Below are 19,096 nucleotides of genomic sequence, written 5' to 3' on the forward strand. Positions count from 1 at the left end.
TGCGCAGAAGCGGCATTGCGGAGAGAATTTTGTAGGGTCTATGAGGTGATTTCTGGTTGGGTGGGGGAATGTATTAACCTGTAGAGCTCGGAGGAATCGCTCCTGCTCTCTAGGTAGTGACTTGTGTGGGGGTGCATATGTTCTGCGGGTTAGCTTGTAGTGTTGTGTGATGTCTTGGTAAGAGACTAGAGGGTGCATGCGCTCGGGTTCAGATTCCTCGGCGTCGGCTCGGTGGGTCAGATCTCGAGCCACGTGGTTGGCGACCTCGTTGCCAGGAATGCCTTGATGAGCTCGCGCCCAGATGATCATGACTGATCTCGTTGGCGGCTTTTGATTGATGATTCGGAGTGTAGTGGCTTGAATTCTGCCGCTAGCAAAGTTGCGGCACGCCTGTTGCGAGTCGGTCACTATGACTTCAACCTCTGTTTGGGAGAGAGCGAGGGCTATGGCCGCTTCCTCTGCTTGGAGGGGATTGTTTCGTGTGAGCGAGATGCTGCTCCGATGTTCTGTGTTGACGACTACGGTGGCTGTTGTGGCTGCGCGTCTGGAGTAAGAAGCCGCATCCGTATAGGCTGTAGAGGGTAAAGTGCCGTATCGCTTGTGTATGGCCAGGGCGCGGGCCTCCCTTCGCTCTGCGTGGTGCACTGGGTGCATATTGCGAGGTAGAGGACCTACGGTGATGTTTCTCCGGATGGCATGGGGTAAGCTCACAGCCTGAGGTGGCGGATGGCACAGAGGGGCAGAGAGCCCCAGGCGTAAGAGAATAGATCTCCCTGCTTCCGTAATCGCCAGCCTTGTTCGCTGACTGGATAAATGTGCCTCGATCAGCTCCTCAGCCGTGTTGTGCACACCTAGTCGTAGTAGGCGTTCTGTGGACGTACTGATTGGCAGACCCATCACCTGCTTATATGCCTTTCTGATCATTGTGTTGATTTTCTTGAGTTCCGTCTCGTTGAGTAGTGCGTACGGAATAGCGTAAGTTATTCGAGACACGACGAAGGCTTGGACAAGCCGAAGCGTGTCCGCCTCCCCCATGCCTCTTGTCTTGGTTGTTATTCGCCGGATCATGTGCGTAACTTGGGCCGTTGTATTCTTAAGCTTTTGAATTAATATTGTATTGGTGCGATCCGACTGGAAAACCATTCCCAATATCTTTACGCTCTGAGACGGAACGATGGTGTGTCCCTCCAGTCGTATGTTGATAGTGGGCGAGTCGCATCTGTGCTTCTTTCGCGGTGAGACCAGGAGTAGCTCCGACTTTTGGGGGGCGCAGCTGAGCCCGCATGACTTAGCATAGTCGCTCACTACGTCTGCAGCTTCCTGCAAGCGGCTCTCCATTTCCCCGATGGACCCTGTGGACGACCGGATGGTAATGTCGTCGGCATATAGGCCATGCCGGATCCCTGGGATGTTATCGAGGAGCGGCGGTAGGCCTATTAGGGCGATATTGAAAAGGAGAGGGGATAACACTGCGCCCTGTGGTGTGCCGCGCCCGCCCAGTAGGAAGGGGTTTGTGGCTTTGTACCCGACCTTTAGGATGGCTTTTCTATCTGAGAGGAAATCTCTGATATAGGAGTACGTCCTGGCCCCACAGCCCAGCGCGTTTAGCCTCTGTAAGATTGCTGTGTGCTTGACGTTATCGAACGCCCCTTTAAGATCTAAGGCGAGGATAGCCGTGGGGGAGTTGCGTGTCGCTGGTACAATCACCTCCTCTTTCAGCTGAAGTAGGATGTCTTGAGTTGAGAGGTGTGGACGGAATCCTATCATCGTTGTTGGAAGTTTCCCCGAGTCTTCCAGGAATGGTTGTAACCGATTGAGAACGATATGCTTTAGGAGCTTTCCTACACACGAAGTGAGGGAGATCGGTCGTAGGTTCTCAATGGCTTGTGGCTTGCCTGGCTTCGGTATCAGACGAACCTCGGCTATTTTCCAGTCCTGGGGAAGGTTTCCTTTCCTCCATACTTCATTAAGATGAGCGGTAAGCTCTAGTAGCGAGGGGCTGTCAAGATTTACGAGTGCCTTATTGGTAATTTACCCGCCGTGGTTGCTCAGTGGCTATGGTGTTGGGCTGCTGAGCACGAGGTCGCGGGATCGAATCCCGGCCACGGCGGCCGCATTTCGATGGGGGCGAAATGCGAAAACACCCGTGTGCTTAGATTTAGGTGCACGTTAAAGAACCTCAGGTGGTCAAAATTTCCGGAGTCCTCCACTACGGCGTGCCTCATAATCAGAAAGTGGTTTTGGCACGTAAAACCCCAAAAAAATTATTATTATTATTGGTAATTTGGTCCATTCCCGGGGCTGTGTGGCGTCTCAAGCCCATTATCGCCGCTGTTACCTCATGTAGATGAATGTCCTCATCTAGGAGCTCGTTAGGGGTGCCGGTGTAAGGTGGCAGAGGCTCCGATGGCTGTGTGGGGAAGTACTGGGCTTTGAGAGCCAAAAGAAGGTCCGCCTCATTTCCAGGGAATTGGTGAATTACTCGGGCCATATTGTGGTGGGATTCCGTTTTGCTGCTGGCCGGGTTGATTAAATACCTCAATAACTTCCACGCCTTGGAAGTACTCAGTCTTCCTCTCAAGCTGTCGCAGAGGGATAGCCAATTCTCTCGGCATAGCGTGGTAGCGTATTCCGCAGCCTCTTGTGTGAGTAGTGCTATTCGCCTCTTGAGCTTGCGATTTAATCTTTGCCTTTTCCAACGCTTCAGCAGGCTACGCCGGGCTTCCCACATGTGGAGCAAGCGGGCGTCGATGCTTGGAGTGGTGGTGGATGTTTCAAGCATTTTGGTGTGCGCCTTCACATCCTTCTGAAGCTGAGTGATCCAGTCCTTAATTGACTGAAGCTGTCGGCTCTGTTCGTTCGCAGCTCTTTCTTCTCTTATCTCCCGCAGCTTGGTCCAATCCGTGAGGCGAGCTGTGCCTATCCTGGCTTTGTATTCGAGCCCATGGAGAGTAGTGGCTAGCAGCGCGTGGTCGCTGCCTAGGTACTCCTCCAGATTGGTCCAGCAAGCTTGGGGGATATTTCTGGTGAGGGTTAAGTCGGGCTTCGTGTCTCTTTGAACGCTTGTGCCGAGCCTCGGGCTATTCTTTGGATCGTTGACGAGTGTGAGATCCATGTCCTCAATAACTTTGTGAAGCATGTTTCCCCTGGGGTTGGTGTACGTATAACCCCAGATGGGGTGGGCTGCATTAAAGTCGCCCACAATTAGAAGCGGATGGTTGCGTGCTGCGTGCGTGGCTTGCTCCAAAACCAGTTTGAGGACCGATGGCGCGCTTTTCGGCCGACAGTAGACGTTTAGAACAAACATGGGACTCTTCTTCTTTGTTGCCTGTGGGATAATTTCGAGCAGAATGGCAAGCGGGTCGGATTGCTGGAGATGGTGTTGAACGGCCACTAGCTTCTTACTGACCAGGGTGTGAAGGCTGCTGCCTGTATCGGTGCCATAAGTGACGTATCCGGGTAGGCGGACGTGTGTGTTCGTTTCTTGCAGTGCGATGATTTCAGGTGGTCTTGTTGATGTAGCGATGTATTGTATCAGTGATCCATACTTGTTCTTGTAGCCCCGGCAATTCCACTGCCACACCGTGGTTTCGCCTGAGGAGCCCCCGCGCTTACTGCATATATGTTGAGGCGGAGCCATCTTGGTTATCAAGGGGTGGTGATGCGTGCACAAGATGGGGTTCTGGGGAGCCCAGAGAATCTGGCAATTCTGGTAGGGCCTGATGAGCTGTTTTCTTGGGGCGCCGGCTCTGACGAGCTTCCAGTGCTAGTATGCGTTCCTCTAGCCTCATGATGCGTTCCGCCAACTGAGTGTTAGAGTGTTGTTGTTGAGTTGCGTATTGTTGTTGTTGTGCCGCTAACTGTTGTATAGCTGTGAGTTGTTGCTGTATGGTAGCTTGTAGGGATGTCTGAAGGCTCTGAATAGCTTTTGCTACTACCTCTTCTACCTTCTGGAGAGTGGCATATTGGACGGGTATGACTCCCTGCGGTGCAGTGGGCTGCGCGGTTGCTCGTTGCGGTGTCGGGTTTGAAGTGACTTTGTGAGCTGGCTGTTCTTCCCGTTTCCGCTTCTCCGGGGGTGGGGTTGAGGTGTTTTGTGTAGGGGTAGTGCTATTTCTTCCAAGCAATTCATCTTTAAGTGCTACGAATTCTGCGTGTACGCTAGTGATTTCTGATTTGAGTTTTGCGTTTTCTTCAGTGAGACGCCTAATCTGGGCATGTGTCTGTGCCAGCTCTGTGTCAACAGGGGGGGGGGGGGGGATGAGCTTTGGGAGAAACAACCTGTGCCCAGCTCACCTGCTGCGTGACCTGCGCTGCTCCCTTGCTTCCCCTCCTGCCGCTTGCGGAACGACCACGGCTCGAGGTGCTGCCATGGGATGGCGTCCGTCGTCGCGATGAGGTCCTACGCCTGGAACCGGAACGCGGCCTGGAACTGCTCCTCCCCTGGACAGCTCCGCGTCGTTTCGGGGACCGCGACTTGCGGGATGCTGAGTGCTCGCCACGCGGCCTCGGAGACGAGGAGCCTGCTCTCAGGGTCTGCTGCGGTTTCCGGCGGTTGACGGGCGGCAGGAACCTGTTGGGGCAGGCTTTCGCTGCTGTAGGGTGATTTCCGCCGCACAGTGAGCACCGAGGGTGGCACTCGTGCTGCTCCGTTGCTAGTGAAGTGCCGCACTCTCTGCACTTGGGTGTGGCGGGGGGCCGCGGGCAGACGTCCTCTCTGTGGCCTGTCTCGTTGCAGGTTCGGCAATGTGGCACGGTTCTCTTGTAGAGGTAGCACCGCAGAAGAAGGTCGGAAAATTCGATGTAATATGGCACTGTTTTTCCCAAGAATGTGATCACCATGGTGGTTGTGTTTCCCAGTCTTCTACATGTTAGCGCCTCGTATCCGGGAGATTCAATGCGTTTAAGTAACATTTCGGGCGTGGTGTCGTGATCGATGTTGTATATTACCCCTTTGCAAGAGTTATAGGGGGAAATTCCGTATGATGCAATATCATATGTTGTTGCATCAATTGTAATTTTTTTGCATCTTGCTTAGTGCCGAGGCCGTAGCTTCTGAGGCAGGGGGATCCTGCGGAAAAAGGGGGATCCTGCGGGTTGAGCCAATGCTGGGTGTCTGGACCTTTAAGGCCCCCCGGCGGAGGCAACACACCCCTTTGGCCTCTGCTTCACATAGACGGCACCCCCGGACTGACCCACCCGGGGGAAATCGGTAGTTGCCTTTTCCTGTCTCTCTCTCCCTCCAGCCTTCGTCTTTCTCTCACTTTTCATCTTTCCTGTCTTCTCCTTCCTTCCGCTTACTTCCAAATTTTCCAGGCAGCAAGGGTTAACCTTGTGTGATTAGCCAATCTAGGTTATTTCATATTTGGTTATAGTGATGACGTACAGCTGGCGTTTACAGGACCTGTTCTTACAGTCCCTGTAGCGTCCGCTTGTAGGACGCCATGGTGGGTGGCTGCCGTTATTACCGAAAATTTCATTCCTCTATGGCAACATCCTCCCCTCCGCTTCCTGATCGCCCCCAGAAAAGAGGGCGCACCGATGAAGTATTCCAGTTTTTTGGACGGCAAAAAGAATCTTTGCCTCGTTTTCACGTGATCCACTCTGAAATACCAGATAAACTAGTAAGAACTATCTCACCCTTCCTTGTTTCCAAGTCATTGACTGAAGTTTTTGGTCCTGGATATAAGGCGTCGAGGATGGCAAGCGGGCATCTCCTCTTGGAGCTCCGCGATCAAAAACAATATGAAAAATTGTCAACACTAGTTTCATTTGGGGAAACCCAAATAATTATAAACCCGCACCGCACGATGAACACCACCCGTGGTGTTGTCTCTGACGATGACTTGATGGAGCTCACTGAGGCTGAACTCTTGGAGGGCTTCAGTAACCAGAATGTTATTAATGTTAAACGAATTAAGATTAGGCGAGATGGAAAAGAGATCAAAACGAAACACCTGATACTCACATTCGGCTCAAGTGTCCTTCCCGAGTCCATCGAGGCTGGTTATATCAAACTTCATGTTAGGCCATACGTGCCCAACCCTCTTAGATGCTTTAAGTGCCAAAGGTTCGGCCACAGTTCACAGAACTGTCGAGGCCGGCTGACTTGTGCCAAGTGCAGTGACAAAGAACACTCCTCCGAAACATGCCAGAACACTCCACATTGTGTCAACTGTGATGGCGAGCATGCCGCATACTCGCGGTCCTGCCCGTCCTGGAAAAAAGAAAAAGAAATTGTGACCATAAAAGTAAAAGAAAATATCACTTTCAAAGAGGCACGCAGGCGGGTTTCATACCTGCCCAAGAAAAGCTTTGCCGATGTGACGCGTCAGGGGGCAGCGACACAAAGGCTTCCAGCGGCTGTCCGACCCACAGTCAGTGAGTCGGCAGTTACGCCATCTGCCCCCGCGGCGGTTGCAGCTAGTGCTGCTCCGTCAACCGAGGAGAGGGGACCATCGACCCCGAAGGTGGGCGCAGCCGAGGCTGCCCCAACCTCCCCGGCCCCTTCCAGCGCTGGCAACAGCCGGCGCAGCCAAATCCCGCAGGGTGCCTCATCGACCTCTGGGCTGGTGGGCGCAGGGGTCTTGCCCTCCAAGGCAGGACCCTCTCTTGTAACCTCTCGCTCGCAAGAGCACGTGTCCGGCGCCTCACAAGAGGCAATGGACACTACACCTGCCCTCAAGGCGCACCAACCGCCTAAGGAGCGGCGAGGCTCCCTCGAACGCTCCAGAAAGGGCAGAACTCCCGTTACAGGGCCTCGAAAGGGCTCTGTAATGTAACCTCTGTAATCTCCATAATCACTACTTGTTTCTTTACACACAGCACTTAATAACTTCCAATATGGATACACAAATAATTCAATGGAACGTCAGAGGTCTTCTCAGAAACCTTGATGATGTGCAAGAACTGATCCACAAACACAATCAAAAAGTGCTGTGTTTACAGGAAACACACTTAAAATCTATACACACCAACTTTCTCCGAAAGTATGTTACGTTTCGCAAAGACCGCGAGGATGCTGTGGCATCGTCTGGCGGTGTAGCCATTATTGCTGACAGAACTGTAGCGTGTCAGCATTTAAAGCTCCAAACGGCCCTTGAGGCAGTGGCCGTTCGAGCCGTACTTTCAAATAAACTCATAACCATCTGCTCCTTGTATATATCACCACAATATCACCTTCACAGACGAGACATAGAATCATTAATAGATGAGCTCCCGGAGCCCTATCTTATTCTTGGGGATTTTAATGCACATAGCAGTTTGTGGGGCGATTCACGCTGTGATGCGCGAGGCCGCGTCATTGAACAGCTGCTTTTTTCTTCTGGAGCATGTCTCTTAAATACAAAGGAGCCTACGTATTTTAACCTTGCTAACAAGTCATATTCTGCCATAGATCTTAGCATTTTATCGCCGACACTTTTACCTTATTTTAAATGGAGTGTGCTTAATAACCCGTATGGCAGTGACCACTTTCCCATAATCTTAAGTACGACGGAGCAAGATCAACTTATCCCGCAGGTCCCCCGGTGGAAGGTTGAATCAGCCGATTGGGAACGGTACCGAGATCTTACTCATATGACGTGGACTGAGATGTCCGGTATAGCCATAGATGATGCTGTCACATATTTTGCAGCTTTTATACTAGATGCCGCCTCTAAGTGTATTACCCAAGCGAGCGGCACTGGTTCTAAGCGGCGTGTTCCCTGGTGGAACGATGCATGTAGGCAAGCGCGGAGGAACCAGAACAAAGCATGGGCGCTGCTTCGCGATTCGCCAACAGCAGAAAACCTGGAAAACTTTAAGCATGTTAAATCACAGGCGAGAAGAACGCGCCGACAAGCAAGACGAGAGAGTTGGGCAAAGTTTATCTCAAGTATTAACTCTTACACAGATCAGAGAAAAGTCTGGAATAGAGTGAAGAAAGTTAACGGGCAACAAACGTATTCCTTACCTTTAGTAAACAGCCACGGAAAAAGCCTGGAAGATCAAGCCAACTCTCTTGGTGCACATTTTGAATACATATCGAGCTCCTCGCACTACTCGGAAACCTTCCTAAAGAACAAAACGCGAATAGAACAGCAAAAGTTACATCGGAAATGTGCTAAGCGTGTGGCGTACAACGAATCATTCTCCATAGCAGAACTGCAGGCAGCACTGAACTGTTGTAATACATCCGCCCCAGGTTCAGACCGCATAATATATGAGATGTTGAAACAACTACCCCCCGAAACACAAAAAACCCTCCTTTACCTTTACAACATTATATGGTTTTCCGGCGAGATGCCCTCTGCTTGGAAGGAGGCTATTGTAATCCCAATTCTAAAGCAAGGAAAGGATCCTTCCTCTGTATCAAGCTACAGACCCATAGCACTAACAAGTTGTCTCTGCAAAGTTTTCGAAAAAATGATTAATTGTCGCCTACTACACTTCCTCGAATCAAACAATTCGCTCGATCCATACCAGTGCGGGTTTCGGGAGGGTCGATCTACCAGTGACCATCTTATACGCATAGAGGCACGTATCCGTGAAGCTTTTGTCCATAAGCAGTTTTTCTTATCTGTATTCCTTGATATGGAGAAAGCTTATGATACTACGTGGCGGTTTGGGATATTGAGAGACCTCTCACACTTAGGTATACACGGAAATATGTTCAATGTTATCGAAAGTTATCTGTCAAATCGGACATTCCGTGTTCGAGTGGGCAATGTTTTGTCACGGAAATTTGTACAGGAGACTGGAGTGCCGCAGGGCGGGGTGCTCAGCTGCACGCTCTTTATAGTAAAAATGAATTCTCTCCGTCTACACATACCACATAACATCTTTTATTCAACATATGTTGACGATGTGCAGATAGGATTTCAATCAAGTTCTCTGGCAATCTGTGAGCGACAGGTCCAGCTTGGTCTTAACAAGGTCTCCAAATGGGCTGATGAGAACGGGTTCAGACTGAACCCACAAAAAAGCACCTGTGTTGTTTTCTCTAGAAAAAGAGGCCTACATCCTGATCCTGAAATTGTGTTGCATGATGAGCGTCTGCCTGTAAACAAGGAACATAAATTTCTAGGGATAATTTTAGACGCGAAATTAACTTTTATACAGCACATAAAGTATCTTAAAAACAAATGTATGAAAACAATGAATATCTTAAAGGTTCTCTCACGCACAACCTGGGGCAGTGATAGAAAATGTCTCATGAACTTATACAAAAGCCTCATACGCACACGACTAGACTATGGAGCCATAGTTTACCAGTCGGCTACTCCAACTGCTCTAAAGATGCTAGACCCTGTCCACCACTTCGGAATTCGCCTGTCCACAGGCGCCTTTAGAACAAGCCCAGTGGAAAGTCTGTACGTTGAATCGGATGAATGGTCACTTGAACTGCAGAGAACATACTCCTCTTTCATGTATTTTCTTACAGTAAACGGAAACAGTCAGCACCCCGCGTATTACACCATAAACGATCTGTCCAGTTGTCAACTCTTTCGCAACCGGCCCACAGTGTCAAAGCCTTTCTCACTGCGTGTCAGAGACCTAGCTGAAGATACAAGAGTTCCCCTGCTTGAATACCACCTTATGTCCCCTGCTATACGGCCCCCACCGTGGCAGTGGCAACCAATAGAGTGTGATACATCCTTCATAACTGTTACAAAGCGCGCTCCTCTCGCGCATATACGAATGTACTTCTTGGAATTACAACACAAATACTCATGTCCTGAATTCTTTACAGACGCATCAAAGTGTAATTCTAGCGTATCTTACGCAGCAGTCGGTCCATCCTTTTCGGATACCGGTGTTCTGCACACGAGCACAAGTATCTTTACAGCAGAGGCCTACGCCATATTGGCTGCCGTTAAACACATTAAAGAAAGTAATATCCCAAAGGCAATTATATACACAGATTCATTGAGCGTTGTAAACGCTTTGAAAACTGTCAAAAAATATAAAAACCCTATCATTGTATCTCTTTACTCAGCATTACTAACCACCTATGCTTCCAAGCAGCAAATCGTGGTATGCTGGGTGCCGGGGCACCGCGAGATTGAAGGAAACGTGTTGGCTGACCAGCTAGCCACATCCATCCACGCGAACGCTGCAGACATTTCCATGACTGTCCCTGTAATGGACCTTAAACCCTCCATAAGGAAAGCGCTCAGGGCTTTCTGGCAGCGGTTGTGGGATAAAGAAACAGAAAATAAACTCCATGTTATCAAGCCATATCTTGGCAACTGGCCACCGGTATCAAAGAACCGCCACACGGAAGTAATACTTTGCAGACTTAGAATAGGACATACATACAGTACACACGCATACCTCTTGTCAGGTGGTGATCCACCCATGTGTGATAAGTGTGGTGAGCCACTTACCGTGTTAACGCGATAGCGTTAAGGAGCTCGTGTCGCAGAAAAGCCGGTGTCGTCGGCGTCGGTGTCGGTGTCGGCGTCAGCGTTTTGCGGCGTTGACCGTGAGCGATAAATCACTGCAGGCACTCCATAAATAAAAAGCAACTTCCAAGATGGGCTGGGTGGGAATCGAACCAGGGTCTCCGGAGTGTGAGACGGAGACGCTACCCCTCAGCCACGATTTCGACGCTTCCAAAAGGTACAAACGCGCCTCTAGTGAATGCGGTGTTGCCTTCGAAACGAGCCGTGGAAAGTTATACTGTGGTGTATATCGGTAATTATGAACATGTAACTTACAGAAGTCGCAATTACACGAGTAGCGAAGTGCGTTTCGCTGAATTTCTTCTGCGCTTTCCGCACACGGAGAGCCATCTTGCGGCAAACACAGAAGACCCCCTCCTCTCCATGTACGGCGCTGCCCCGACAGATGGCGCGCCACGCTGACAACGCTTCGCCTTGCTCCCTCTGTAGAATCAAGCGTCCTTCCTTTCTTTAGATCACTATCTCTCTATCTCTCTGCCCGTGCCGATCACGGCGTTTGGCTGGCGTGCATCATTTCCCCCTCCGGGATACCGAGTTCTTTGGTTCGCTCCGCTTGCTCAGGCGCACGTTTCGTTGCTGCGCCGAACGCCGCGTTGCTCGACCATATGGCTCGACGCTCACCGCGTCTGATGCGGGGCGCCTCGTAGGTGATGGCTGCCCTGTAGCCCATTGTCTTACACCCATTGGCGGGTCGACGGGAACGCTATCGCGTTCCACTCTTGAAGGCGAAGCTTAAGCGTCCTCCAATTTTTTCACATCCTGATGCAATGCAGAGAATTAGATGCAAATAGGAAAAAGCATTTTCCATTACCTCACCGGCAACAAATTCCACTTCATCCTCAAATGATTGTAGGCATAGAACCTTTCTTCAAACATGAATCCCTGTTTAGATTTTTAAAAGATGTAGATAGTTTCCATATTATAGCCCCAGGAAATCCGTAGCACAGCCTCTAACAGAGGTTTCTGCTGCGGTAGGTGCAATAAAAGAAAGCACCTGCCTCTCAGCCTTTGTACTCAAAGGCCCCCGGAGGCATTAGTGCTATTTACATATTCTCGCATTTTAGCTGCATGATCACTTATCACGCGTACTATATCCAGAGACCACTACATGTATCACTATCATAATTTTATGCTATATCCTATTTTACGCTTCCATGTCACTGATTGATTTTAGGCCACTTTACAGCCATGTTACATTCCACCATCGCCACTCACAAATCAGCGCTTAACACAACATTATCAGTCATGGCGCTCTTTGGCCATACCTGGCCCTTGCGCCACTAAACAACACATATCCATCCATCCCAACTCCATTTCGCAATCTCTGGCATCCATTCCATTCACATTCCACTCCGAGCATGTGGAAGGATTCCGGAATCATTCCAACTCCGGAGTTGCCGCTCCACAACTCTGTTACAAACCTCACTATACGCATGAAAATAAGGAGAGTATGAGGGTTAAGTATTTCTTTCAAAAGCGCGTAATTAAACCATCAGTGCTGTTGTTTCGTCAAGCACTACACCTAATATGCCCCCGATTTACAATAAATGCAACCTTAGTGTAAGGTATAGTTATCTCGGGGCACTGGGAAACAGCTGATAAGAGCCATAACGTTTTCGAGCACATGTTTACGAAATGTTTTTCAAAGGCTATAGTTCACTGACGCTTTTGAAACTTTGCGCACGCATTACTATTCCCCTTGATTGTCAACTCTGTGGCATAATGAACTCTTTACTGAGAGTGCGCAAACTTCCTGAATGGTTGGTAAATACGCTGGTAAAGCTTTTAGTAGACGTTACCCATAACATCCCCCTGTTCTACCTCCTTTGGTTCTTTCGGGGCAGCGTGGAAACTTTCTGGGCGTTCTAATAATACCACTAAACAGGCTAAAAATAATGGCTCAATATTTGCCATTTCGTCCTCAATTAACCAGCACACTTTAAAATTGTCCTGTTCGTCACAGCTAACATTCCTAGATTCACTGAAATAGTGGCTTAGTTATGTGAACAGCCTTCCTATAGAAACACGGACACAAAAACTGAAGCGCTAAAACGTGCGCATCATGTAAGCCCTCATTTTCTTGTGTTTATGTTTTTTTCAAGCGGCTGATAACTAATTAAGTCATATGAATTACGAACTAGCCCATCAGTACGTCTTAAACTGTGGACATAGAGTCCGTCGAGAGTTTTGTCTTTCAAGCCACCTGCTACAACATAGATACAACATTTTTGAGTGCCTCTAGTCCAGCTTCGTTGTAGGAGGTTGCGTGCATCAATGTTGAAAGCAATGCGAACAGTTAGCAATGCATTCATGCTCTAGCTAGATGCTGTACATAGCATTGTAAACTAACGTAAGCTGTCTGTTGCGTGTGTTGGTAATGTTCATGATGGAAAATGGCTTATGAAAGGGAGACCTAACAAGTACACCGGACAAAGCGCTACTAGCAGCTGAAAAGGTGTTCTTAGGTTCAGAGTGAATGTACGTCACCACGAAACCAGTCTCGTTGAAAACCAGCATTCAGCCCGTGATATCATTACGAAGCCACAATCGCTGAAAACCAGAATTAACGCGAGATATCAAGACCAAACACGAGTAGCTTCAATCACAACCAAGGAACGTATACAAACCCTTTCAATTTAAGACACAAAGGACCCTGTTATTTTTTATCCAGAAAAGCAGCCCCTGGTTTCGAAAACAGAATAGACAGCTGGCTGATACTTCGCGAATCTTCGCGAACCTCAAAGTCCTTTGACAGGGGCACCGCACTCTCATTTAGCAACGCACTGTAGCGAATGCACGTGCAAACCTAAATTGGATGACCCAATTAACATATACATGCTAGCGAAGCGATCCGTAAGAGAGATCGTTCAAGCCTATCGCATTAAGAAGGATGGGGATGGCTGTGTCAGCGAGCCGACTGTTCTGCTTTCGAACTCAGAAGTTGCTTATTTTATATGAAATATGATTGGGCCCTTTTTGTCTTACATTGAAACGGTTTGTACGCGTGTCTGGGTTGTGATCGAAGGCACTCGTGTTGGGTCTTGACATCTCGCGATAAATTCCTCTTTTAATCTATAGTGGCTTCGTATTGACATCATGCATTGAATTCTGCTTTTCAAAGATAGTGGTTTGATGGTGACGTACATTATATCTATCAAAACACCGTCCCTAAATAAATGTTTTATTTGCTAGTACTTCTTTCTCCTGCGTTCTTACTATGTCCCCTCTTCAGTAGCTCGTTTTTTCATCATAAATTAAGGTTATCTTGCTTTATGCCTCTTTAAAGCGCCTTTCCTCTATATTATCGCTATACGCAAAAGTTAAGCGAGAATATGAATTAATAAAAGGGGAGCACGCCCACACCGACAATACCACAACAAACATTTAGTCAATTGAAAAGCTTCACCAGTGAAATGCCAAGGACAGCTTAGAAGATACCCCAGATCGGGCGACTTAAGGTGGCAATGGCATACTGGGACGCGGTAGGGGGTAAGCTTCGACATCACCGGAAAGGTGGTAGGGAGGGGCCCCCGTAGTCGGTCCCTTTGCTATCAGCTCTCGCAGGGAGCAGGATTTCAGTTTCAGCTTCAGTTTGTTTATTCAGACATACATTGCCTGGGTTGAAAGGACTAAAGGCAGATGAACTCTGCCTGACTAAGGTCCATCCACCCATGCGTTTGCTCAGAAGCAGTGAGAATAAAAAAAGAAAAACAATGGCTTTGTACATTAGGTGAAGGTTAGCCATTTTGTGCAGAAAACGAATCAACGTTGTGAGGCAAACCCACATTTTAAGTTCGCAGGAGCAAAGTCATGGTCATGGTCATCAACGGTCATGGTCGACCTGCGGCACTCCCGTGGTCAGCCCACTTTATCTGGGACACTCCAAGGCAACCTTATTACAAAATTATCATATATAAGCCTTGGCGATTTCTTCTGAAGGAATTGAGATGTCTTGTTGCGTGTGCGGAGACGTTGCCTAGCGTTTGATGGTTCGTGGCGTGCAAAACGGTGGCGCCATCTGTCGAAACACATCCCAATGAGCAACGCTTAAAGAGGCCAAAGTACGATAAAAATAGGTGTTTATTGCGCGCTTTCCACTGAAGAAAGGACCAAACAAGTTTCCGAACCAGTCGTTAGGACGTTCGTCATCACATAAAGCGCCCTACTATGGCGTCATCGATTTGGTTTACCCGTGTCCTAGTAACGGGGTTCTGCACGCTTCATGGTTGCTTTTTTAACCACCTGACACCGCTCGGCGAATGGCGGCATGGGCGCCGCATGGAAAGCAGACGCACCACTTTGACTTCCTATAGGACCCTTATACAGTAAATCTAGGCTAGAAGACGGCATGCAGAAGTAATTTTCATACCTCGTTTGAGCCTGAATTGCGTATCAAGCAATACGCTTACAGCAGATTGCTCGGAGAGCGAGCAGCAGAGCCTTAGTCTATTCATGTAGTCATATTTTCACCCCACTCCTTTACTGTTACAGGAAACTGGTCTCCGTCTCTGTACGTTCCGGGTAAGTGCATTCTGGTGCTGAACAGGGCACATTTTACATTATTTTTTTTACACTCAATTTAAAAATACCCTACAGGAGAGTTCCACATCTATCCCTGTGAAATTCTACTGTAACATATATCTGTACGCCCAAGGCTGTCAGAATAATTACATAGGTTTCAACAACATATTTTGTCATCGCACATCTAGTTAGAGCTACGTTGTCACCCTGCAAAAATTTTTGTAATGTCCTAAGCGTAGGGGTGCTACCTGTGCGAGAAGAACACACGCGAAAGGGTGTAACCATGTTTATAGTAAATAGTATGTTACGAATATGAAAGAAAAATTTCGATAAATGTAACGTTTTCATGTTGAAAACAGAATCTCCATTTACGCGTAGGAACTGACGTTTGTCAGGTTGCATGATAACCCTGTTTTTACCCAAACACAAAGATACGGATTAAACATCGTGTGGCGTCTTGGCATGTCGATGCACATAGGCAGTACCTTTAGTCGAGGGCACACACTGTATATCCTTATTATATTATGGGTTTCGAAACGCATTTCAGGGGTGCTTTTCGTAGTCTGAGACGATAGAATGGTCTTCAACTTAGTGTCACCTCTTAAGCGGCAAGGATATGACGAAACCAGTTTTTTCACGCAGTTCCGGAAGCATCATATTTAATGCGATTACTTTCCAGTTAATCCTGAAGAGGATTGTAGGCAATGAGCAATAGATTGTACCAATAGTCTCGACAAATTGTATCGTAGTCAAGGCCAGAGGTTATTAATAGTGGTAGAACAGGTGCTATCGATGGAGCGAGCGTTTCGACAGCGCTAATCATGTTCGTGATGGCTAGATATTTTAATTGTGACAAGTCTTCGTTGCAAAGTAATTTAAATGGAGCTCTCTTGAATGGGCCTAGAGGTACGGTGAAAACGACGCTGGTGAATGAAGATTCCAGCATCGTTTGCTTAGCAGGCGCCGCGGTGGAAGCACGTGCGGTCATAAAGTTCTCACTCCGTGCATTGCGCAGTGCAGTTGGATTATTGACCTGCGATGTCTTCCAACTTTACTAAACATTCATTACAACTTTTACACGCAAGGTTTCATTCAAATCCCGTAATATGTCCACGCCCTTATGCTTACATTGCGCTACGCACTATTCATGTTTTTTGGTAGCTAGCGCAAGTGGTGCTCCGTTGCCACCGGTCTCAAAAGCGTGTCGCTCCGGTTGCCCGGTGGTAAATACGTTCAGATGGTGGACGCCTCCCGCGTGATACCTGGGTCATATTTTCTGACACAATAACACGATGCGAAAATGCTGAAGCGCCTGGTAGAATGAATGCGCGTGATTCTCGGTGGTTTCAAGAATCCGGCCGCTAAAAGTGCCCTGCAGGTGCTCACCGTACTTGCAGGTGCTCGCCGCAGCAGTTTACATGCTGTAAAGCTTTTCCCTGGCTCCTGTGCTGCTCACGAAGGGGAGGCCCACACACCAGCTTAGTCTTAGCGCCTTTATCTCTAGGTTCACTTGAACTAGTGGCTACAGAGAAGACATGGAACCAGGTAGTGGCTTCATGGATGATATTTCTGAATGTTTATCATCAGAATGTTGAACCTGCTTTCACCGTTGTGCATCCCTCTTTCTATGTCATCATTATCCCACGTAAAACCTTTATGTCCCCGTTCTCCCTCTCCCTGTCCAGAATAGCAGGCTAGAGCGCGTTAGTTCACGCCGACCTCTCTGCCTTCTCTCAAATAAGTTCTCTCTTGAACACGACGCTTAATGCTACATAAAATTAAGAGACGTATATCTCAGCCTTTTTTTTTCATACGTGATACGAATGCGAGAAGTCGGAAAAATATATATAGCCTTCGTAGCGTTGCCTGCTATGTAAATATGGAACGGGTTCCAAGGCTCTATGAAGGCTCCATGATAGCAGAGTGTGCATGGCGCAAACCTCTTGGAAACTATATTACGTCGTTAGGATGGATAATTGGGCCTGTTGGTTTAGCATGATCTGAAGTGGAGGCGCTAAAATGACGGAGGACAAAGAAGAAACACACACACACACACACACACACACACACAGGGCGCCACTTCCAACAATGTTTAATCAGAAAAAAACGCCACTGATTTATACTAGGAGCGCTATCACAGTTTCTCAGGGCGCATTCGCGTTCAGGTAAAGCAGTTCTTTGCATGTCAGTGATATGGATGCAACACTTACACAGTTATCAGCGGCTTCAATGATTCTTTTGGCCTCAATTATTAACCTAACCCATTTGTCATGGCTTCTGGCAACCACAGCGCAGGCGTGGAAGTCTGGCTTACATTTGCAATTTCTACAATAAATTGCCAGGTGGCCCTCCCTCCCATTTTTCACTTTGTTATTGTGTTGCCTCAGCCTGTCACTCAGGCACTGCTCTGTTTGCCCCACGTACTTTCTACCACAATCTAAAGGAATCTCATAAACAACTCCTGCCTGACATTCTACGTATTTGCTATCGTGTTTAGTAGCACAGGCCGGTTCCTTGTGGGAATAAGGGTTGCTCATTCTACAAAGCCTAGAGAGCTTGCACGGGGCAGAAAACACGACATTTACGTTAGCTCGCTTTGCAATCTTTTTCAAATTATGTGACAGGCGGCGTATGTAGGATATGACAGCAACTTTTTCTTTTTCGCGGGGTGACTCCTGGTCTGGTCGGCGGATTCACGACTTCAGGATTGTTTTCGCTACGGACACTAAAACAGGTTGCGGGTAGCCTGCCTTTTCCAGGCGATCAATCTGCTTAAGAAAACTCGCCGCAGCTCGATGTGGACAGGACTTATCAAAAACATTCAGCAAGCACATGTTATCAATGCTGCGTTTACCTAGCTTAGAGTGAGAGGAACTAAAAGGTAGCAGAGGTTTAGTAGCCCGAGGTTCATACTGCCAACAGACGTGGTTACTTGCTAAAAACAATCACAGATCTAAAAACCTGATGGAAGAATCTACCGAAAGTTTGTGGGTCACTTTCGTGACGCACGAACTTTGAAGCCTTCACGAACTGAAAGTTCGTGGAGGCTTCAACCCCTCAGTCGGTCAGGGAAACCGCATTTGTACAATTATCACGTCCGAATGGTCAAGACAGGCTCGCCTCTACCGAGTTCACCTGGAAGCCCAATTGCACAGCTTGATGAGAGAAGACAGAGCGAAGCGGGCCTTCTGGGATTTTAATCGCCTCGCCAACCGGACGACCGAATTCCTCTGGCAGAGTACCCTGTCCCACCTACGTGGCCAGCCTCGTCCTAAGAAGAGGAAAAACAAGGCCCTGGGAGCTCAATTTTCACCGAGGGAAACGTCACGCTACCGGAGGACGTAAAAAGTGTCTGGCTTTAGGGCCGAAGTTTGCCGTGAAGCCCCGGACCACCGCTCCGGAAAAGCTTTCCCTGGTGCGAAAAGTGTCCAGTTTGGCTCCCGTGAGTGAAATGGATCGGTGCGTTTCAAGTGGCGTGGACGTTCTTCTACGGTACCAGCGTGACCCCGGTCGTCCCGCAATTATTCGTCTGGTGTCTTATTTGAAGACGAACGCCTACAGCATAATCTCATCGGACAAAGAAGGCGGCTTTGCCATCTTTCTACGAGAGACTTACAAGGTGAAGGCGTTGGAAGCCTTAAATTCTGTTTTTCATTGTCACCACAACGTATCGCTCAATAAGTTGAAAAGTGAAGCGAAGAAGCTGTGCGAAAAATGAACCTGTCAAAATTAGCTAGGGAAATTAGAAATAGCAAAGTGAGCACTCTTGAGGTCTTCTTCAGCGCCAAGACGCATAAAGAAAACTGCCCTCTAAGGATAATTGTTTCGGAGCGCAATACGTGACAGAAATGTTTAGCTGCGTTTCTGTTAGAAAGGCTGAAGCTTCTAGCAGTAGACGACCCTTACCTGGTAAAGGACTCTGCACAAGTAGTCGAATACTTGTCAAGAAATACAAAAACAGAAATAGAGGCCTTTTCTGTAGATCTGAAAGATCTATATTATAGCATGCGAAAAGCAGAATTGCTTTAGTGCGTCCAGGAAGGCATTGATAGTTTCGGCTCCCTAGCTTTTCAGAACGAATCTGGTATTCCGGAAGACAAATTCTTCGCTTTGCTAGAACAATACCT

General features: G+C 48.2%; 1 protein-coding gene across 8 annotated transcripts in view; it reads left to right on the top strand.

The window, feature by feature from the left end:
- LOC139048130 (uncharacterized) overlaps positions 1-19,096 on the top strand; it is a 424,803-nt gene that overhangs the window by 212,691 nt on the left and 193,016 nt on the right. For all 8 annotated transcript variants that reach the window (XM_070522634.1, XM_070522640.1, XM_070522641.1 and 5 more), the window contains one exon: positions 14,940-14,969. In XM_070522634.1, coding sequence (XP_070378735.1) covers positions 14,940-14,969 — 30 coding nt within the window. The remainder of the gene's footprint in view (positions 1-14,939; positions 14,970-19,096) is intronic.

Source organism: Dermacentor albipictus, chromosome 7 (genome assembly GCF_038994185.2).
Source record: "Dermacentor albipictus isolate Rhodes 1998 colony chromosome 7, USDA_Dalb.pri_finalv2, whole genome shotgun sequence".
NCBI lineage: Eukaryota > Metazoa > Arthropoda > Arachnida > Ixodida > Ixodidae > Dermacentor > Dermacentor albipictus.